The sequence below is a fragment of the Podarcis vaucheri genome, assembly GCF_965113315.1.
Source record: "Podarcis vaucheri genome assembly, chromosome: 1".
NCBI classification, from domain to species: domain Eukaryota; kingdom Metazoa; phylum Chordata; class Lepidosauria; order Squamata; family Lacertidae; genus Podarcis; species Podarcis vaucheri.
Window position 1 is genome coordinate 77,435,806 of NC_138759.1, and position 23,767 is coordinate 77,459,572.

Sequence of the window (23,767 nt, forward strand, 5' to 3'; positions counted from 1 at the left end):
AAAACCTGCTCTGTGTAACATGCGAGATGAAAGTAACATTTCCACATCACTCTAATGCTATGAACAGTGATATGCTCAGGACTGCAGGTGTTCTTCCCCTGCCCACCCCCTAATATTCTTAAGAGGGTCTCTTCTCCAGTCTTCAGAGAGTAGCTGGAAGCGGCGAGGCAGAAAAAGGTCCTCCTTTCCTTCTACACTGCAGTTTTTATCTGAAAACTTAGGCGCAGTACTGCTGCCAGAGCTCAGAAACCACTCGCGCTAATGAAATTCCCTGTTGCAAAATGCACCTAGAACAATGGGTGTGTCTAACACTGAACTTGACCCTATGAAAATTGCCATAACAAACCTTCTTTATGTAGCTTGAGAGACAAAGTGCAAAATTTCCAACTGTACCCGTGGTCCAGCAAATTTCCAACAAATCATTTGCAATGAGCATGGGGTAGAGTACAGACTGGGAGAAATGATGTTGGTTGCACAAAGAATGACTGGGTGAATCAAGCCTCTTTAATGGCCTAAACAAGACAAGGATTAAGAAAGCTGTCTACTGTGTCATTTAAAAGCATGCTCTTATTTCTCTTGGATGGTGTGAGGTGGGATTATTTAATGTCTTCAAATGCTTCAAGATGCTTAAATAGAAAGGTTGATTCATGAGTAGTTTGACTGCTAAAACGGGGACTGCATGTGGAGTAGTCCTAACCCTTTTCTGCTGACACCCAGGTGGTGCCCCTGTAACATCCTAAGCACTTGTAACCTTTATATCATATGTTTTAAAAAAGTGAGAGAGGCAGGTGCCAAGTGTTCTCTCCATATTGGATTCCATATCTACTCTCAGGTTATAGGACACTTTACTATGCAGGTAGACAGCATTTGCGTTTGATGAAGCAACACTTTCCTTCTCACAGAGACTGCAGGCGGAAGGCTTGTTCACTCACAAGTTGCTATCAGAGGTAAAATGAAGGGATGACGAGCACTCTAGTGCTTGCAAACGAGACATTTCAGGCACCCACCTGGGCCATTCAGAAAGCTGTTTGTGCAGTATCTGCAGAACTGTGAACCCCATTTATCACAGAGAGCAACCGTGTTCTTGATTATATAACTCCTAGATGAAAGAGGAGCCAGTGAAGAAAATCCTTTTTGAGCTTTCCAGTGGCCATGGATTGCTTTTCATCTCATTTCATCCACTGATGTGTTTTGGGGACATGTAAACACATTCAAGATTGATACATACCCAGTTATTGTTATTTTTTAATTATGCATTAAATTTGTATACCGCCCTATACTTGCAGGTCTCAGTTCTGGTCACCACAGTTTAAGCAGGATATTAAAAAGCTGGAAGGTGTGCAGAGGAGGGTGACCAAGATGATAAGGGGTCTGGAAACCAAGCCTTATGAGGAATGGTTGAGGGTGTTGGGTATGTTTAGCCTGAAGAAGAGGAGGCTGAGAGGTGATATGAGGGCCATCTTCAAATATCTGAAGAAGGAGCAAACTTGCTTTCTGCTGCTCCAGAGGGGAGGACTCAAACCAACAGAGTTGAATGACTAGATAGGAGATTCCAACTAAACATTAGGACATGCTTTCTGACAGGAAGAGCTGTTCAAAAGTGGATTGAACCAGCTCAGAAGGTGGTGGACTCTTCTTCTTTAAAAAGAGGTTGGATAGATAGATATACCAGGGATTCTTTAGTTGTAATTCCTGCATTTAGTAGTATAACAAATCAGGGTGGGGTGTGCGGGCTGCACCGGGTTTGTGGGGGACTTAGGCCGGCACAGTGGTCTGTAGGGCGGCACGAAAGCTGCTGCATGTCAGGGATTGGGATTCTGTGTGGCAGGGGAGTTTGTGGGCGGCATGGTGCTTCCTGGAGTTTTGGGTGCTCTGCAGTTCCTGAAAAAAGTGGCTGCCCTAAAAAAAAAGCTCAACAACTTTGATCTCCCCCTGAAAGCTCCAAGCCACTGCTTGCATTACCAGAGTTTGGACTAGATAGCCCTTGTGGTCCCTTCCATCTCTATAGTTATATCATTCTGTGCTTGGTAATCTTGTCTAAACCCTCCAGGAAATCTACAGCTCTGGCCGGCCTCAGGATTTTTGACAGGGCAAGGTATCCTCTCTTGAAGCCTCAACCAGATCTCCTATTGGAGAGAGCACTTATAAGTAATCTGATAACTCTTTCCGCCCACGCTGTCCCGCATACAGATGCACTCCCTCTCTTAATTCCACTCATGCCAAGATAATACCACTCCTAGGCCATATAGCTTGTCAAATAAAAGAACCACAACTGTACAAGGCCAGGACTTTTGTTATTCCCTTACCCCCCCCCCGCTTGATCTAATGCTAGAAGGGCAACTAGCATGTGTTAATAGCAAAGCCAACCCAATCATCAGTCATGTCTGGAACCCTGCTTGTGGCCTTTGCATTTTTTGCATTAAGCTATGTTGACTTCTTAAGGTTAAAAGAGGTTTTAAGGCCACTATTGTGGCTGAGAGGTCTGTCCCCCCCCCTCATTCCTTTGAAGGATTGCTCAAATCCCCATTTAGATTAAGGAAATTAACTATTTAATTGGATATTTAACCCCCACCCCTGTTCCAGTGGGACCCAGGCAGACTTAATGTTTCTTTATTCTATCCAATAAATTAGCTTATACAGCCTTTGCAAGATCATGCTCATAATGAGGCTGTATCTCTGAAACAAAAGCTTGTTGGGATAGGAGGACGTGTGCCAAGAGTAATATCAGATGCTGGGCCCTCCTTCCCTCAATGAATCCCCGCTGGCATTCTTAATAGACCCTGCATGCTTGCTTGCATTTTCCTGAACAAAACTAGCAGTGAATCTGCTGACAGTTAAATTCCCTCCGCCTGTATTTTCTAGTAAGGCTGTTACAGATAAGAGCAGCCTGGGTCTGAGCAGATTTCTCAGTGCCCCAATTCCTCCCAGTTGAAAATGGGCATAATAGGCAAGTAAATGAATGGCATGTTTCTCCATCTGCAAAGATTCTAAAACCTCAAGGGGAATGTTTTTGCTGAAATGAATGGGAGCTGTGCAAGAGCTTAGCAGTGCCCGGTGGACTGAGCCCTAAGACAGAGCTAATGCTCCAACATGGCAAGAGGGTATTACTTAAATTAGGAAGGGGTAGGGCACAACCCTGCATTACATGACCTCCTTCCTATGACACCCTACAGCATAGTGACAACTGGCAACCCCATCACTCTGCAATACAGATTACAACTGGGCAAGAAGAATCTATTGGGAGACAAAAAAGCAAGCAAAAAACAACAACCACCCCCCCTCCCTGCCTGACACGCTGAGTGCTGGTTATTCTTAGCTTTTCTTCTGAGTATTCAGAAAAACACATTAGGGAAGGAGGAAATTATAGCTCAATAGCATGCGTAAGGGTGCCAGGCTCAGTTTCTGACATCTTCAGTTAAAAGATCTTGAGCAGAATAGATCTGATGGCAGCAGACTTGTATGCTTAAATGTGGCTCTACCCCCAATCACATGGAAGAAGGAAGGGGTTGTTTTTTAGGAACGAATACATGGCAGCTTACCTGTCCACAGTTTCTGTGATGGTTCTCTCCTTCTCAGCTAAACTCCAATAGCAGGAGTGTGCTCAGCTGAGAAAAGTGCTTGAAGAGTAAGGACTACAGGGACATAAGCTACAAGGAAGGGGAGGATTCTGTACCCATTTTGCTGTTAGAAACAGACCATTCACTCCCTCTTTCTGCAGTTCTGTCTTGAGGGGGTTGAGTGGAGAGATCTATATCTAAATGCACAGAGCTTACAGAGCTAGTTTGAACCTTAGCCTTAGAGGGCCTCTACCACTCAGAATACACAGTTCTGTCCTCTAGATGGACCAGTTGACTCAACTCGGCATAACACTGCTTCATCCATTTGCAGCAATACAACAAGTTGTGTAGAGGATGACTTCTTTTGTCTAGTCTTTCTAGATGCCCAGGTCTTGACTCCTGGATTATCCGCCAACACCCTCAGACCAAGAAAAAATAGAGAATTACATATGCTTACATACACACTTCCCAACCCTGTAATTTATGCTTCATGGTGAAATTGATGCAATTGTGGTGCGGGGGGGGGGGGTGAGGGAGGCAGCTAGGAGTAACCAGAGCTCATGTGCACCTGTGCTAATCTTGTTTCGTTCATTCTGATTTAATATCCCAGTTGAGGGGTGATGTCATGCCACAAAGAGCCACAGAGGAAGTGGTGTTGCAAAGTGCATTTAACTCCTCACATCCCGAACGGACAAGACTTGGTGATTTTTTTTAAAAAAAAATATTCTAGTATTTATCTGGCAGCAGAAATAGTGTTGTTCACAAATATTATTAGTGTTTAGGGATTGGGGGTTTTTTTTTTTTTTTTGTTTAGTCAGTTGCCAGATTCTGCAGGGAAAGCAAAAAATATACCCTGTGAAGCATTAGATCAGAAGGCTGTCTCAAGGAAGATGCTTGCGTGGACTATATGGTCAGGCTTTACCTTCTGATAAGAGTAGCCAGGAACAGTATTTTACGTAAAAGGTGGCTTTTCAATTGTGCCTGGCACAGGGGTGGAAAACACAAGTCCTTTGTAGAACAATTTTTTGTCAAACTGTATTATAAATTGGTGCTTAAGCAAATATTTCCTCCTACTGAACCTTTGTAGCCTTTTCCAATTTAGTTGTGTCAATCCAATATAAGATGTGCAATTTGGAAAGTAAACTTCACAGAATCTCACTACTAAACATCAGTGTTTCAGAAGAAGCCATTATCGCCGATATGTCCTTGCTGCTCAGTTTTGGGAAGCTGATCAGAACAAGAACAAGCCTGAAGCTCTAAGTTAGAACAAGATCTGTTTGATTCAGGTGCTGCTTGCTATGCCATGTTCTGCAACGTCTGGAAAAAAATAAATCACCGTGATCTGTTCAGAAATGAGATCCTGCCATCTATCTCAGCCACCCATCGAGTATATGGGCTCGCTTTCCTAATTAGTATTGTACACGGGGCCGCTTTATCGGCCATCCACTGGGGCATGAAATAGAAAAGAGCTCTGTGTGCATGCGTGGGAGCCACAAAGAGAGAGGCAGACTACTGAAATGCAGCATGACTTTGACGTGGGTCTGTTTCAAGTACAAAGGCCTGCAGCTATGTATGCTGTGATTCAGCTGGAGATTACAGATGATGGACCGGGGGTGGGGGGTGGACAGGGATCTACCAGTAACAGACCGGCGCAGTCGAAGGATCCTAGGAGTGATTTCCTAAGCCACTGATTTTCAGAGTGTTCCAGAGGGAACACTAGGGTGAGGATCCTCAATGAGAAGATCACTCAGGGCTTTCCTGAAAGGCTGCTTTTACCCAATGTCACAATTCTTCCCTCTGAATATGCAGCTTCAGCAAAGTCTTGGATGTGTTTGAGGTCGGTAGTCTTCAATCTTAATAGATCCAGGTCCTATCTTTAAATGAAATGTACCTTGGGGGCATGTCCTGCTTCTTAATTATTATTTTTTAACATATACTTGTATGGTGGCAGTGCCGTTGGTGCAACCCAACTTAGTATCCTAGGTCACATTCTGATTTCACTCGGGGAGACCCAACACCTCCAGCCACTGCCCTGAAGGAACTGAGGGTGTGCTCTAGAAAATGCCCTAAATTTGTCTATAGCACACTGGGTTATCCCGGCAGCCATAGCAAGGCTTCATTGGCAGTGAGGTCAACACAGAAAATGTACGAAAAGGTAGCCAATTTGAAGAAACACTGCTCTGGGCAATGCTTTTCCCTCAGTCACTTCTAAACCTATAACAACACCACTGGCAACTGCCTGTTCTCAGATGACAAGCGTTGCTCACATGTGGCTGCTAAAGATCCCAGGGGGGCTATTTATAAAAGAGGAGTAAAATTAGCCCATAGCATCCTGGCCAAATTCCAGTGCAGGTAATTTATTTCCTGCCTTCCTAGAATTACATGCATACACATTCTCTCTCTCTTTCTCTCTCTCTCTCTCTCTTACTCCACCCCCACCCCCTGCAGATTCAATTTATTTTATTTAGCATGGTGTGTTTATCTGCTGCTCTCCCGTCACTAAGATACTTGGTTGCTTTGTAATCATTTAAAAATCTGCAGGCTGGAAGCAGCCTATGCTGCTTGCTCATGCAGCTGGGAGGCGACAGCCTACTAAAACGTTAAAGGGTAATGCGAAAAATAGTTTATCCTTTTGGTGAGTTATTGGGGATTGACAGTAGACAGCACATGTGAATCGGCTGGTGCCCCCCCCCAAAAAAAACCAGTACTGAAAGAGATGCACAGTGATCGGAAGAGAAATGGTGAATGGTAAATCCACCCTCTGTTTACTATTATAGTAAAGGCTGAAAGAATGAAGCGATTAATGGATATGATAAATGAGCTGATTCATTAAACTCATATTTAAAATGTGGGGTTTTTATTGGAACGTGCAGCACACTCGATTTGGTGCTCAGTGCTGATGACAGCACTGTTGAAAGCATTGCATGTCTCAGGATTTTAGCAGTGCGTTTATTTCCCGAAGGGAAAACGATGCGATGTTGTTGGTTAGTCCACAGAATTGTTCGCCTTCATTTCAATATCCACAAAACAGCACACTTCTTTGAGTATGTTAATATTTATTTCAGCCAGTTGATTAGCTAACCTAGTAATAGGTGGAGAGCCCTACCCCTTTGCAGAGAGACCACACACAATGCTTCATGCACCAAGGGATGGGGGCAGACGGCAGGACTGCAACAAAGGAGTGAGCCAAGTGTGACAAGGGAGGCGGGTTTAAAAGCCTTTAAAAGCAGGGGTGGGAATGCTGATGATGGACTCCAGTACCATCAGCCCCAGCCAGTGTGACCAGTGGTCAGGAATGATGGGAGTTATAGTGCAACACCACCGGGAGGGGTCACAGGTTCTCTAACCTTTCATTAGATACCAGTGAAACGCCTGTCTTTGTAATAGGTAAGTGAGCAGGGAAGTTTATAGATTCTAGGGACTAATCATAAAAAGATGAATTTTACACACCCAGACAATCTGTGTCGGCAGAGGTCCAGTGTTATCCCCAAGAGTGTTGCTTTATTTTTATTTTTGCTAATGAATAGAATTGTTGCCTTTCCCGTCCTCTAGAGGACAGAAGGGGACATGGCACCAGAAGCCCATCGTGTGTAACCAAGGCAAACGGCGAAGGAGCTTGCTTTTACATGCATCTAGTATCTAATGCTCTTGTGGGAGCTTAGGGTCTTAATATGTAACATTATGCATTTATATTATGCAAGAACAGAATATAAGATTTCTCTTCAGTGTGGAAGAATGGGGTTTAATTGTCCTCTTTACCACAGGGTCATTATTTGACTTTGCTTCCAGTTCTCTGATTCAGTTCCCTATCTGCAGAATTTTCATAAAAATCAGTTTGTGGGGAAATGGGGATAGTTGATCAATAACCTTATTCCCTCCACTCTCTTTCTCCAGGGGGCTTTGCCACCTTCTCATCTTGCTTCCCAGGACTCTGCGAAGGGAAACCCACTGCTATCCTGCCAATGAGCATCTCCCAGCCGTGCATGCCAGTGGCCAATGTTGGCCCAACTCGCATCTTGCCTCATCTCTACCTAGGCTCCCAGAAAGATGTCTTAAATAAGGTACATCATGTAAAGAAGAAGGAGAAGAAGTAGTGGGGAGGGGAGGGAGAGGTAGCTTGCCTTAAAGAAACCCTTCCCCTTAAGACTTGGGGAAGTCTTCCCTGTGTGGGAAACTGTATATCATGGGTAGGCAAACTAATGTCTGGGGGCTGGATCCAGCCCAATTGCCTTCTCAATCCGGCCCGCAGATGGTCTGGGAATCAGCATGTTTTTACATGAGTAGAATGTGTCCTTTTACTTAAAATGCATCTCTGGGTTATTTGTGGGGCCTGCCTGGTGTTTTTACATGAGTAGAATGTGTGCTTTTATTTAAATCGCATCTCTGGGTTATTTGTGGGGCATAGGAATTCGTCCATTTTTTTTTTCAAAATATAGTCCGGCCCCCCACAATGTCTGGGGGACAGTGGACCGGCCCCCCGCTGAAAAAGTTTGCTGACCCCTGCTCTATATTGTCTGATCAGGACAGCGGTGGGCCATTTTTGAATTGTGCAGCAAAACAGAGCTATAGACGTGAGCTCCCTTTTGAAGAGCTAAGGACATTAGCAGCAGGAGCATCAAAACTGCAATGTTGACCCTGAGAGAGCTTTATGACAGGGGAGCCAGCTGTTTCTTGCCAGAGCCCAGTGCCAGCCAAGCTAAAGAATAACACTGACCTCAACTCTTCCATGTCCAGCCTCAGAGCCAGGGGATGAGGTATTAAGCTTGGCATTCAACAGTGACTGATGGTGAGGTGAGGGCAAGGGAGAGTGTAGGGAACGGCAGCCCACATCTGCAAGCAAAGAACCCTTTGAGCAGGCCCCAAAATGGACAAAGATCTGCTTTGGGAATTGGAGAGGGGAGGGAACAGGCAGCATCCTTTCAAAGGACACCAGAATGCTTGGGCTATGATATCACATCGGGGAAGAGAATTTCATTGAAAGAAAAAATAATGCAAGTTAGAAGAAGAAAGAAGACGCAATTGTTGTGAACATACCAGTGGGCACAAATCCTGGGCAGGAGGGAGCCAGTTGGGCATTCCTGCCTTGGGGGGAGGGTTAGGTAGAAGCGCCTGAACTAGAAACACTGAGAGGGGAAGGGGAAACATTTTACACAGGGAGTAGAAGGAAATGGGGGAGAAAAATGCCAGGAATGTGAGCTTGGGAGCTCGGCTGGCTCCTAGGGACCGAGGTGAGAGTTATTACACAGAGACTACTTGGAAAATGGAGCCACAGAACTCTAGGGGGGGGCATAGCATTGGGCATCAGTGGCTGAAAACAGGAGGAATGGAATATGAGCTGGAACCCCAAAGAACTTTGCTCTGGGTATTTTCTGTAAAACTCTGCTTTTAGAAGTGAGTTTTGGCTTCCCTACAGAAGTCCTGCTTTTTTTCATTGTGGCAGCAGCCAGTGGTTTTTACTGAATCTTCATTGACCTCAGGCAACAGTGCCCAGCTGGCGGCCCAAACAGCCCCCCTCTGTGATAGCACAGCCATACATTGCAGGCTGGGCAGCCTAGTAGCCAATGGAGGAGAAAAAAGAGGAGGCAATGACATCCTCAGGGGCTCTGGAAGAGTGGGTGAAAACATCCTGCACTGGACTGCCAAACATCCATTGCTTCTCTCTTTCTCTCTCTCTCTCAGGACCTGATGACCCAGAATGGGATAAGCTATGTCCTCAACGCCAGCAACTCTTGTCCCAAGCCAGATTTCATATGTGACAGTCACTTCATGCGCATTCCAGTCAATGACAATTACTGTGAGAAGCTTCTACCCTGGCTGGACAAGTCCATTGAATTCATTGGTAAGACTGTGGATCAACCATATTTTGGGGAGTTCATTACTTCTTCTGGGCTGTAACCCTGGTTGCTGCAAAAGGCATCTGGGCAATAGTGCCTGGGTGGTTCATTTCCCCCCATGCACATGCACAGACTTCTGGTTTTTGTTTTTTGTTTAACTCTGATGTGTTCAAAACACTCAGTCTGCCCTTGGGAGGCACACTTTCTCCCTTTGTACAAAACAACCATCCTGTCCCCAGACAACAAAGCTACCAAGACCGTTGTAAACCCATAGCATCACCTGAGGAATAGCTAACACCACTTGGGAGAACAGTTGCTGCTACAGAAATGTCTCTTGCTCTATGAAGGTGCTTTTCGTTATCAACAACAACTATGCTCTTTCTGGTTCCAGAGATGATTGATTAAATGAGACTGGGAGTTCAAATAGTAATTTTCTTCCTATCAAATAGAGAGGGTGGGGGAAATACCCCCAAAAAAGTCTCTTTAAAGCATTGCATATACTAGTGAATGGTGTTTTGTTTTGTTTGTTTTTTAAAAAAAGAATAATAATCTGGTGCTTTATTAGCAACCCATTGCAGGTCAGGAAGTCCCTCCACTATTTCTCATCAGATAAAACAGCAACATTATTGACAAGCCAAGAAGCCAAATAAACAAGTCATGGTTTTCTAGCTTCCACTTCTTGGTTGCACATATTTGACTTACTTAAACCATTTAGATTTGTGTTTTTCCTCTTTATTTACTCTTCCATTTTTGGTAAAAAGCGTCTTCCTTCAGAGCCATTTCCAGAGAGGTAGCTGTGTTAGCATGCAACAGGAAAAACAACCAAGACACTTGTGGCACCTTAAAAGACTGACAGATTTATTATGTTCAAGCTTTCGTGAAGGGGATTCTGGTCCACAAAAGCTTATGCTGACATAAATTTGTGAGCCTTCAAGGCACTGCAAGTCTCTTTGTTATTCAGAACAACGTAGATAGTAGAGTCCCAGAATATTGACCTGAAGGCTGTTTTCTCCTGCTGCAGACAAGGCCAAGGTGTCCAGCTGCCAGGTGATCGTTCACTGCTTGGCAGGGATCTCCCGATCGGCCACCATTGCCATTGCATACATCATGAAGACCATGGGAATGTCTTCAGATGATGCCTACAGGTAGGTTGCCTTCTGAAAGAGAGGCACTAATGTTTTTCTTTGCATTTGACTTTGGGGTGTGGCTTTTTTGTTTTTTAAGTGGTGCTGTTTATCATGAAGCATACTTACAGTGTGTCTCGCTCAAGAGTACTGGCTAATAAGCATGAAAGAACATAGTGCCATATACATTATAGGGTTGATTCCAATCATAGTCCTACCAGGAGTAAACCCATGGAAATCAATGGACGTGACTATCTCAGGTCCATTAACTTCAGTAGGTCTAGTCTGATAATACCTTAATTAGATACCTCCCATAATCTACCTGTGCTGTGTTTTCAGTTACTCGTTTGCCAGTTTCTTCAGTGTAAGCTAACAGGCTGGTTTGCATGACTGTCAGGCTTGTAGTTGCCACTTGAATCTCATCTGCAGGTTGGCTCCCAGCCTGTTGCCAGCTGGTCCCCATGCATGTGTCAGCAGGCTCACAGCAGACATAAGTGTTTAGCTGTTAGTGGCAACATGCAAAAAAAGAAGAAAAAGAAAGAAAAGAAGCACCTTGGTGTGACATGTGGCAGTGGCAGTATGGGGACAAGGAGCCAACATCCACAGACAGATCCTATGGCTACTGCCGTGAGTCTGAAGGTTGTCCGAAATGACCATTACATAAACAAGGAGTGATCTTTAAAGCGTCACATTACACTCCTACTCCTTGATGTCCCAGGGTGTGTGGGGGAAACAGATCCAGCCGATTTCCAGTGCTGCATTGAATCATACAATTTTTGCAGCGCCCCGCACCCAAATCCTTAGAAGTAAGAAAGGGCCCAGTAACAACTGCAGCTGTCTTGTTTGCCCCAACAGGTTTGTAAAAGACCGGCGTCCCTCCATCTCGCCCAACTTCAACTTCCTGGGTCAGCTCCTAGAGTATGAGAGAAGCCTGAAGCGGCTCAAGGCTCTGAAGGCCCAAGGGGAGAAGGGCGAAGGGGAATCCCAGCAAGACCAGCCAGAAGCCCCTGAAGGCTGCAGGCACCAGATTCTGTCTACCTCAGAAAAGGCTGAGGAGCTTTTCAGAAGCACAACCTCGGAGACCTCCTCGCTTGACTCCGAGAAGCCAGCGGGAGTCTCCAAGGTTGTCTCGCCTACAGCACTGCAGCAAGGGCTCCGTGGCCTCCACTTGTCTTCAGAGCGCATCCAAGACACCAACCGGCTGAAGCGTTCCTTCTCCCTGGACATCAAGTCAGCCTACACCCCTAGCCGGAGGCAGCAGGACCCCCCAGGTCCAACAGAGGCAGGAGAAACCCCCAAGCTGTGCAAGCTGGACAGCCCATCAGGTCCCAACGGCACATGCCAGTTCTCCCCTGTCCCAGACAGCCCGGACTGGCCCAGCGGGCCCGACTTCCTCCTCGAGGCCAAAGTACGGCAGAGACGGAAGCACAGACACCAAGCCGGCTCCCCTGCCCACGGGCTGAGCCTGAACTTCAGTGGGGTGTGCGCCATGCACAAGAGCGCCAGCGTGGAGGACAGCCTCAAGCAGACGCTTCGGGCGGGCCTCCCCGGTGTGGGGCAGCAGCCGACCGCCACCCCGGCCCCCACCGGCACTTGGGGGGTGCACTTGGAGTCCCCCGGCACCCCTTCCTCCGAGAACCCCTGGTACTTCAGCACAGACTCGGCGGCGGGTGGCAAAGGCAGCGGGAGCGGAGCTCTGTTTGCCGGCACCGCCACCTACTCCTCGTTCAGCTGCAGCACAATCCAGGCGAGCTGCGAGATCAGGCTGAGGGACAAGCAGCGGGGCGAGGCGCGGGATGTGCGGCACAGCTGGCACGAGGACACCGCGGCCGAGAAGCAGTTCAAGCGCAGGAGCTGCCAGATGGAGTTCGAGGAGACCCTGTCGGAGAGCAGGTCTCGGGAAGACCTGGGCAAAATCAGCAAACAGTCTAGCTTTTCGGGCAGCATGGAAATCATTGAGGTGTCCTGACACTCACCTTGTGAGATCTGAGAGCAAGCTGCGTGTGCATCAGTGGGTGGGTGGGGAGGGGGAAGGCTGGCGAGATATTTAACTAGGGAGAGGGAAGGGGGAGGGGAGGGTATTATTTATATGCCTGTGTGCGTTTCCAAAGGGCACACATGCTGAAGCAAGGCAAAGCTAAACGAATCCAAAGTCAAGAAACATAACGGTGCATGCTTGGTGCCCTCCCCTTTATGTTCCTACCTCCACCACCAAGGCAAAACCACACTGCATTCCCTTTTTTGGCTGGTGGAGGGTGTATTAACTCTTTAAAGCCTGGATTCCTTCCTTTCGCATGTAGTGCTCTCTCTGCCCACCCGCCCCCGCCCCCCAAACATGGCAGGGGGAAGGGGAGAGCTGAGGTGTAACTTCAAAGGTGGGGTGAAAGAGAAACAGGGGAGATATTAACATTGTAAAGACTTCCACTGATGTAAAAGCTTTTTTTTTCCTTGAAAGAAGATTATTGTTGTTTGATCTGCAGCTTTCCAGTGGGGAAAGTCTAAAGGGAAGCAGGTTCTTTTCTTGTGAGAGTACAATAGCAACTGTTGATATTACCCACCCGCTCCCATTACAGGGGGAGAGCTTCCCTCCCGTTCCATCAGGGTTGGACATTATCTGTGGGTGGCTCCTTCCCAGATTGGGCTGCAGAAACCTGGAGGGGCTAAATTTCAATAGCTTCCCTAGGTGTGTGTCCCCCTTCCCATACTGAGCATGATCCTCTTGTGTTTCTCTGGCTAGAATTCTTAAATGCTGCACTGCGGCAGCCCTATACATATATAAATATATATATATATTATATAATATAAGAGAGAGAGAGAAACACAAAGAAAAAAGTTTAAATGGTTTTACTACAGTTTTTATTGAGACAAATAATATTTCAACTTTTCTTTTTAATTTATTTGAAGCTGTTCATTCTGGCAATGATTTTCAGACAATGTAGGGGCGGTACTTATCAGCTCTATTTTTACTGTGTATGGTATTTAAATCTGAAACACGAGTTTCAAAGCAATATCCTAGGCCTGCGGCTCCTTCTGTAACTCACGTCAGTGACGCAGACACCCCAAAAAGTGGGATGAGAAATCTGTGTGTGTGAGAGTGTGTGTGTGTGTGTGTGTGTGTGTGAGAGAGAGAGAGAGAGAGAGAGAGAGAGAGAGAGAGAGAATGCATGTGCGTGCGCTTTTATTTAAAAAGAAAAGTGAGAAAATGTTCAACACAAACTGAGCCAGGAATCCTTCTTAATGCTTCTTTACTTCCTACACCTGTCGCATCTGCAATCAAAGCCATAAAACCTTTCTCTTCCTGGGTCTGGGTGGAGTATCACGGGGTTCCTTTATAAGAGAAGGAGAGTCCTGTTCTAAAGTCAGGAAGGGTCATCAAGAGAGCTTGATGAGTATTGGGTTTTCTTTTTAATTTTCTCTCTAGAGGAAATGTATTGGAGCTGGGGGTTAAATTCCCAGAGTATGAGTCCCTTTCCAGCAGTCCAGGATATCGCCCAGATGAATGATGGTGACAATAGGCCATTCCCTGCCCTTCCAAAGGAGGGTGGATTATGGCGAATGGCCACTCAGATGCTGCTCTTTTCAAAGAGTGTTCAACCCAGTCTCCATCAGGTTTTGTGGAAGGGGTTAGGGAGATGCTTGATGCCTAAAACCTTGGCAATGGATGGCTTTAGCCAGCTGAATGCATTCTGTTATTGTGGTACTAGAGGGGGGGGGGAATCATTGAAGGTTCTTAGGGATCCATTCCACAGTAAGGAAGTGTCCACTTACTGCTGCAAGCAGGAATTTCTTCCCAGCTTCAGTTCTCCATCATAAATTTGTGCCTACTCTGAAGTACATGTTCACTTTCTATCAGGGAGCTGCTGCCATACAGAGACTTCATAACGAATGCAAATCATCCAATGACAAAACAGTCCAAAGACAAATATATAAACCAGTAAAAGACCAAACTGAACAGCCTTTTGAGAAAGGAAGTTCTAGGAAAGATAGAAAGTATTTCAGCTGTAGTGCAAAGGACCCACTGATCCATTCCCAGCTCTCCCACCTTCAGCAGTCATCTTCCAACTGATGTGTTCACAAGGAGATTAGCTTGGCTATGGAACCTATTTGTCTTATCATTGAGAAATCATGTTCATTGGCTGTGATATTACCCACAAAAGAAACCTAGTCCTGAGATCCCCACCGGCATACTTCATGGGGGAATGGTTGGCTGTAAGAAATCCTCCTGCACAGGATTTCTTTTCCTTTTTTCGGAGATAGGGAAGAAAGATTCTCCCGACACCTTTCTAAAGATATACACCAAAAGACAGAGAAGAGGACAGGGTTAACCCAGGGTATTTTGACCCTTGAAATGGATAATCCATATCTTCCCATCTCATCCCAGTGGTAAAAAGTATAAGAATAAAGTACACCACTTACCGGTATGTCACTCTTTAATGGCAGAAATCTCCTGCCTGAAGTGGCTGCTTCGTTCCGTTTCATATTGGGGCTGGCCCTGGATGAGGATGAGCTGGAGTCTGTTCCCCCTAGTTGAACTAAGGCAGCCTTGCCCACCCTAGGGTCCCCAGGTCTTGTTGGGATGATGAGAGATGTAATCCAACAACACCTGGGGTCAGGGGAAGGCTGAACCTAAGAGCAGGTTGAAACATGGTGGTCTTTTTTTGTGTAGTTGCTAGGAAGATTGCAGTGCAGTGAAGGTTCTCTACAGAGGTGGTAACATTTGTAAATCACCAACTGTGTAGATGGGCCCAATTGCATGGAGAGTCGAACCCCAGCGAATCACGTTCATGGTTGCCATCTGTCCATGTGATTGGACTGATCTGTGTGGTATGTAGCTGTGAAATATTACCATTCTTGCACAACGCTGCTGCACGAAGTATTTTTTGGAGGCCACGTTGTTCGCATTAGTCTCTTGTTCTGCTCCAAGTGATGGCCTCAGCAGTATGGTCACTCCAACCCACAAGGCAAAGGTCCAGGTTCCAGCAGGTACTAAGCTGGCAAGGCAAGGTCTAGGTTCTGGCAAGGCGAGAGCTCCCTGGACAGCAGGCTAGAGACTCAGAGCAGAGCTCAGATGTTGTCTCGGCACTATTCAGCCTCATGCTGAACCTTATGTAGGAGCTGCAACTCTGTGTAACCAACTCTTCTTTGGGTGAGAGGATTCTCATTTAAAGGGGCCCTTCCTGCTTTGACAGGCAATGGATCCAATGGAGTTAGGGGGACTCTAGTTGCATGAGGGCTTCTAGAGTCCATGGAGTCAGAGGAGGGCACTGTGACCATCTTGGGCCAAAAAGGTGCTGGAACAACGGGCTTCTGCTGCACCAGTGTTTCTGGTTAGTGTGGACATTTGCAGCTGACCAAGCGTCGATCCCTCTCACATTCTGAATATTTGGCCTCATCCCCCAAAGTTTGGGAGTCTGACCCTGGGGGCTTGAGCAGGAGAATGAGTTAGCAAATCAGTAGAGTGTTGATAATTCAGCTACTGTAATAGGGCAAAGGTTCCCAGTCAAAAACACAAAAGTGGGAGGGAAGAACATTTTCACTCTTTGGCCACACTGGTCTTCTTCCCTTTTGAGGAGTAGCAACACATTCCCTCAACAGCTCCTGGCAGAGGCACTGCAATGCTGCCTCCTTCTTTTGGAACACAGGCCTAGAGCCATCTCTCTTAAAGCCGAAAGCACATTTTCCTCTTTGTGTAACTGATTTTGCATTTGCTCCTTTCTTATCACATGCTGGTTTTTTGAGCCAATACCTCAGGGTTGTTTGTGTAGCTTTTAAATGAGAAAAAAAATTATTTGAGATAAAAGCAACTTCATTTCTTTTCCCATTTTCTTTCTTGTTGAAATGTGATTTTTTTACAAAAATAAAAAATCCTACACAAGACAAAAAATAAATAAAAATCTCAGGTTCAGAGCTTACCAACACAAACCACAGGGAGCAGCAATATGATGTTTTTGCATCAGATTGTCTGTTTCCTGACTGTAACAATTGCTGTCTGTACTCTACCAAGACATAAGGTAGAGACCTCATGATCCTTATTTTACCAAAATATTTTCATATTAGATGCTGCAAGCTCAGAAGTGATCCGACTGACCTGCATAGTATTTTGAAAGTATCTTGACAGAGTAGTGGGGGCTGGCGGAAGTGGAATAGGATAAACATGGGTTACCTAGGTTGAGAATTTCTTTTTGATCCCTCTTCACATCTTCAACCATAATTTAATGTATCTGGGTGCTTAATGTATATTGATGCTTTCAGATGCTTTAAGTTCAGAATCCTCATTTCCTCCAGTAGATTGCATCCAAAGGGTGGATTAACCCTTTAGCAGCATGAAACTCCATGTTTTAAACCAGTGTTTCTCAAACTTTGGTCCCCAGCTGTTGTTGGACTTCAACTCCCATCATCCCTGACCGCTGGTCCTGCTAGCTAGGGATGATGGGGACCCAAGTTTGAGAAACACTTAATCCTGTGCCTCTTTTTCTGTGGGACCAACAGTAGAATAGCATTCAGACATGCAGGTGATCAGAGCAGATATTGCTGCAGGGCAGAACAGTTCATAATGGAGCGCTGCTTTCATAAATGGTATGCAGTAGACATGAAGGATGAAATCTATAAGGCTGTTAAGCAATCCAGTCTTCAGCAGTCACTCTGCAGCATCTCTGCTTTTCACAACTAAATTGCTGTCCTAGGTTGGTTGTTGTTGTTTTTGCAAAAAGTCCACAAGGAATTAAAAACAGTCACTTGGAAAGTTCACAGATCATTGGCACTGCAGTGTTCAGCATGTCCCTTGGGAATATTTACAGGGATGACCTGGAAAATCCTATCTCTTTTCAATGTCGGCTGCCATATTTGCTGTGACACAATGTGCTACTTGCATTCTGTGAATACCAAGGGCCCTTGAGATCTGTTCTGTGTTACAAGTGTAGCAGTGTTTGGTGCAGAAAATACCACAAGGACAAATTCGTGACAGCTACCGAACACTTGAAATTTATACAAAAGTGCTGCAGTCCATTCTGTCAGACGGAAACTTTCTCAATTCACAATCTGATTTCAGCCAGTGCTGCAAAGTCAATCCTTACAGTATATTTTAGCAACTAATAGCATCAGTGGGGAAGGACAAAAATGAATGGTTGCTTGCTCTGAAGAGCTGCCACCTGCTGTCATTTCAGAGCAATCACTCCTCCAGAATAAAAAGGTGGGGAAGAATATGTGGGTATTCAGGCTAGCATTCCCAGCAAGCTGCAAAATTGCCAACAATTCCCTTCAGCAGGAAAAAAATGGGCCAATCTGAGTGGGGGGAGGAATTTTTAGAACAATTGGTGGAGATTGAGGTGAAAATCTGGGGATTTTCTCAAATGAAGAGAATATCAAGAAAAGAAGGGCAAATTAAAATGGTGAAAGACACAGTCTTACTCTTCACCCTTCTTATGAAAATCAAATTTGCATTTTTTATTTCCTTTCTAACCTTGTTAGAAGCCATATTTGGGCTATTTTCTATAGCCCTATGTGGAATGTATCCTGCAGGAAATAATCTACCATTGCCTTCTATTGAAAACATCAGAAAAATGCCATTATGCTTGTCTTAGTTGAACTCAAAAGGCATCTTTGTCTTGTCTTTATTGGGATCAGGTTAAGCCCACAGGTGACCTAGAATAGCTTTTCCTAAAAATATTAGCTGTTTAACTAAGGGTTGCCATATTTCAAAAAATGAAAATCCAGCTACAAAAGTTGTTGAGCTTCTTTTGCTAAATTTCAAGCTTTTTTAAGGAAATTCACCAAAATCTACATGTCCAACATGGGCTGCCATATGGCCGGCCAAATCCCAGCTATGTCTGGAAAATTCTGGACGTATGGCAACCCTAGTTGAACTCGCCAGTTCTTGTCAACTAGGAAATTGCTCCAGGGGACCTCCGACTCCAATTCTAATCTGATGTTCATGCTTCAACTACACAGTTATCTGCCACAGAATTATTGCCAACTCAGTAGCAGCATGCGGGAGAACCAAAGCTCCCATGTGGGAACTCAGAAGTAGGAATCTAGGGACTGCAAATAGGTTCTGCTCACGGACAATCAGAATTATATGAAAACATTTGATTTGCTGTGAGACAAGTGTCTTCCGGGATGCAAATAAGGTCTTTAAGATTTATCGAAAAGGTAAGGCAAAAAAAACCAAAAAAACACCCCACTACAAAACAACCACCCTCAGACACAACAACCTGGCCTTGCGTACGATGCCAATGAAATATCCCAGGAACCTTTTAAAAAATTCCTCATAAATCCAAGCTCTAGTGTTTGTGGGACAATGCAGGCTCATTGAGTTCGTAATGCAAATCTTGAAGTCCAGGACCAACCTTAACATGAGGCAGTTTGCTTTCATGGCAGATTCTGGAGAAGTATCGTTTTCCTGCCTCTTAACCCTCAAGCTTAAAAAGCAAAAAGTGGTGGAGATGTGCTGTTTTGACCTCACTTGAGGTGCAAAACACTAAGGCTGGCACCACCCAGGTCTATGGTGAATTTCTGACTTGCAGCACCTTCTCTTTGCAACAGCAACAAAAATAGGTTGAGTTTCCCTCCCGCTTTGTAAGTCTGTGCTATGTTTCTTTGACCCTCCCCCTCTTTTCTCATCTGCGCTCTCTGGTTTTATTTATTTTTCCTTTTCCCTGTGTTTCTTCTTGTAGCCATATGCTCTTGTTCTGTCTCCTCTCCTGGATGCCATCCCTTTAAAAGGAGGTATTTTCTGCCTTCCTCCTGATCCTAATGCTAATGATAATAAGCTATCAATGTTGTAATTGCAATGTATGAATTATAGATTTAAGTATTTATTATTATTATTATTATTATTATTATTATTATTATTATTATGTAATTTTACTTCTATGTACGTTGATCTTTGTTTCTCTGTTGTGAGTATATGCAGAACTTTTCCATCTCCAACTGCCCTTTTGCCTTCCCTGACTCCTTGTATGTAGTGGCTGGTCAGTACTATGGCACATCAGGTTGTTAGATGTCGTAAGGAGGAACAGATCGGTTCTTGTGGAGTTTGGAAAGGTGTGGAGTAGCTATCTCTATTCCATGGAAGTTTCTAGGGAGCAACAGAAGAGTTCCAAAATGATTTCAAATTATTAAGTAGTACTTTAGAAGATACAGAATCAACATATTCCACATTTTCTTTATCCTAGAGCAGTGATGGGCAAACGTGGCCCTCCAGCTGCTTTGGGACTACAACTCCCATCATCCCTATCTAACAGGACCAGTGGTCAGGGATGACGGGAATTGTAGTCCCAAAACAGCTGGCGGGCCAAGTTTGGCCATCACTGTCCTAGAGCTTGTCTGCACTACAAAAAACGTTTCAGTGCAATGTCTTCCCAAACCCTAACCCCCCCCCCACACAAGTAGCCCTAAGAATTATAGTGCAATGACCACATTTCAGTAATCCAGATTTCTCCCTAGAGATATAAAAAACGAACAAACCTGCATCTGTGCCCGATGATGAAGTGTTTAGTTTCCAAATCCTATCATAAGAACTCTTGAGTTTGACGGCACTGTGCTCTAGAATTTTCAGCCACCTCAAGAACTGGGATTACGTTAGTCCAAACAGACCGGAAGAGATTTAAATGCTTATGATTTACTTAGAAGTAAGGATATTTCCACACAAGAATCTTAAAGGAGTTCTTGCTTCAGTTGCTTTGTTACGCTAACGCAAAATTCTCCCTCTTCCACTTTAATAGTGATCAGAGATTCACATCACTAATGAGAAAGTTCAAAGGTGAATTAAGATTAAATTATTACTGGAATTATTGTCCTAGTAAAACTAAAACCACAATACAATTTAAACAAAGTTCCAAGTCATGAACAAGACTCCAAAACACCCTGATAAATGTGCTGAGGCCTGTTCCTGTATGAGGAAGAACTGTCCATGTTCCGTCACAAATTTCTCAAGGAATTTAGGATGACAGAAACTATCAGGCACAACCCCTGTGTGTTTAGGTATCATCTGGTGACTCATGTCTCAACATTCCTATATTGCTAAACACATTTTCCTTCCCGGTATTGGAAAGAAATGTCAGTATTACTGAAAACTCCAGTGAACAAAAAGACTTATTTTCCTCCTGTAAAAACACCTCTGTGCCACAGTACTTTCCTAGCCAACCATGGTAGGAATCAGTTTAAGGTGAGATTATTAAGAATAGCCATCAAACTGACTATATTTGCAATGCAAAAGACACAAAAGGTGGAGGAAGAGAGGTGCAGAATGAGGTCTTTCCATTGCAGTATCTTACATTTATTTATTGTTGCTCAGAATTCTTTTGGAAGGAGTAGAGAAACTGAGTTACCTATATTCTCAGGAGGCATACGTAGAATCCCTTTTTGGTCTCTTGTCTTCAGAGCCATGTTTTTATCCCAGGTCTCCTGTCTTGCAAACATTCACAGACAAAGATTGATTAGGGGCGAGTTGTTTGAACCTCCTAATCCAGGTGCAGAACGGGAAGGTCTTAGTCTGTGGGGAAATCCTCATACACAAGAAGTGAATAGGTCTCAAACTGAGCAGTTCAGTATCAAAGGTTGCCCTTGGAAGGCTTGGGGAATGAGTTTTGAAGTCCCCGTGCTTTCTAGGATTGAATTCCGAGTACGGTCCAGGGTGGGCTACAGGTCGGGTGGGATGGGGTGGGGAATAGACTTCTTGCATCTAGTCTGTGAGTTCGTTCCCTCTCTCATGAGTCATGATAACCAAAATGCATCCCCTTCTGCCTGCTAAAGGAATGCTGACATTGGATGTTGCCTGGCAGGACTAAGTGGTGCACTCTGCCCCGGCTTTGACTTTATTTATTTATTACTGGAGGCTGTAAACAGCAGTGCTTTTTTACCCTCTCTTTCTTTTCCTTTCTTTTGTATTTGGGAACAATGTGTTGTAATAAATTCCTAATAGATGTTTTAACAGCCAGTGTCAGTTTTGTTCTTTAATGTGTGTGTGTGTGGAGTGACAAGGGAGGGAGAAAAGGGGGGAGGGAGTAATGAGAGCATTCATAGGGGATCACAATAAAGCTGATGGGAGCGATGGTCAAGTCAGCTAAAACAACAGTATTTTACTGTTCCAACCAAGAAAGCCCACATTCTGCCATAGAACCAGTGCTGAGATGTGAATAGGGACAGCCTTCCCCAACCTGATGTCTTCCAGATATTTTGGATAGCTCCGTTGGTAGAGTATGAGACACTCAGTCTTGGGGTCTTCTGCATTGCAGGGGGTTGGACTAGATGATCCTTGTGGTCCCTTCCAAGTCTACAATTCTGTTATTCTGCATCTCCCATCAGCCCCACCCGGTTGGCGAAGGCTGGAATAGGGATGCCAGAGAAATGAAATCTCTGAAGATTCCTATATGACACTGTTTTAGAAATTACCTATAATTCCCAGGGGACCCATTTAAGAGGTAACATACAAGAAGACTCAGGAAACACCTCAATAAACTTTATTTCTGATCTGAAAGGCTCCCAGCAGACACACAAATGAAGGCCAGGACACACATAATGGTCAGGCTGGAAGCCCCTAGCAAAGGTTAGGCAATGGTCTTTATAGGGTAGGGTAGGATATGTTACGTTTAGGCTACCACAGTTTGTCCAGACTGAGCATGCCCATTCCAGAACCTTCTAACTAGCTCAAATACTGACCAATCATAAAATTTCACCCCATATATCAGAACCAATTACAGAACATCAACCCACTTAACATCGCACCACATGTTTCCCCAAACTCCACTTCCCATCCAAGTTCACACAAAGTTTACCTCAAAAGAGACTTTGCTTAACAGTAGAAAAAGCAATTTCCCCACCCCACCACTATACACAAAACCAGATTGGCACCTCCCAGACTTCTCTGAATTTCGTGACACAGTTTGCCACCATTTCAGTGGCAACAACCTGCTGCACAATGGTGGGATTGAAGTTGCCCCGCAGGCTGAAGGTTTTGTACCTGTGCAGCTGGGGATGGTTACAAACATGTAGGAAGAAACCATGATGAATTCTATATTGGTATGGTACACTGAGCTATAGGCAGGTACGAGTTAGGGACACATTGAAGCTTAGAAGAGGCAATAGGTTCTTAGAACTATCCAGATAAATATTTAAAGTGCTATATTTAAAAAGAAACCCATGTCCACAAACAAAAACAGGTAAGATTGAAAAGGAAGGAATACAAATGCACGATGGCTTAAATGCTAACTAGAGATAACTGGTGAATAAGGAGGCATGGACCAATTATTTATTTATTAGCTATAAATATTTATGCCCCACCTTTCCGTGAATCATGCCCAAGGCAGCCAAAAGCAGCAGTAGATACAAAAAAATCAATAAAGCAATTATGGTTGTATCAGGACGGGATGATGGAGTTAACCAGAAGGCATTACCCACTTTTTAAGTGTGTGAGAGATCTGCATAAAAACACCCAGACAGAAGTTCCCTTAATTCAAATAAATTTAAAGGCGCTGACACAAAATTACAGTGAAAAAATGGTTTTGAGACCTGACATTCACCATATGTTTGGTCCCAATATTTGAAAAGGTTTCCATATCCACCTAAAATAAGTTTGTTTTAGTGGCTCTAAAACAGTGGTGGCTATCCTGTAGCTGTCAGGTGTTATTGGCTTCCATCAGTCCCAGTCATGTGTATTGATAAAATTAAATTGCTTTTATCTATATAAGCATACAAAGAACATAAAATTGGTTCCAGAGACTAATAGACACAGCAAAAATCACTCAGGAACAACTTTCCACAGAACACTTTTTTTTTTTTGCTACCATAAGCCTAACTTTGCTTTACTGTAATTACCACAAGGTCTAAGCACTGAAGATTCAGACTGTGCTTTAACTCCCTCAAAATCTGCACTGGCACAAAATGCAGAAGGTATATATTGGATAATACCCCCAAACAGTTTCAAAAATATCCTATTGCAATCCACAGTGGCACTGAGTTATCCCCCAGTCACCATGATAAGATGCCATTAATAAGCCTACTTCCCTATTGCATTGTGGGCTAGTCTCAGGAGAGACAAAGGATAAGAGTTCCTATAGACTAAAAAAGTTAAGAAATGGACCCCGTTAGTCTACACACCTTCTGTTAAACCTCTGCTGTCAAACCAACTGCAGATGTCTTGGCAGTTGCCCTTCCTCTAGGTTCAACCTGGGTGGTCAAGAAGGGAAATCTTGTTCCATAGCCAGTTTGTGTCTGTCACATGGCCCAGGCTTTTTCATCACATTGTACAAATGAT

General features: G+C 44.5%; 1 protein-coding gene across 3 annotated transcripts in view; it reads left to right on the plus strand.

Moving 5' to 3' along the window:
* DUSP8 (dual specificity phosphatase 8) overlaps positions 1-21,445 on the plus strand; it is an 84,554-nt gene extending 63,109 nt beyond the window's left edge. For all 3 annotated transcript variants that reach the window (XM_082193577.1, XM_082193578.1, XM_082193579.1), the window contains 4 exons: positions 7,452-7,618; positions 9,237-9,396; positions 10,413-10,536; positions 11,371-21,445. In XM_082193577.1, coding sequence (XP_082049703.1) covers positions 7,452-7,618; positions 9,237-9,396; positions 10,413-10,536; positions 11,371-12,484 — 1,565 coding nt within the window. In that variant the 3' untranslated portion in view covers positions 12,485-21,445. The remainder of the gene's footprint in view (positions 1-7,451; positions 7,619-9,236; positions 9,397-10,412; positions 10,537-11,370) is intronic.
* Positions 21,446-23,767: the final 2,322 nt, after the last annotated feature.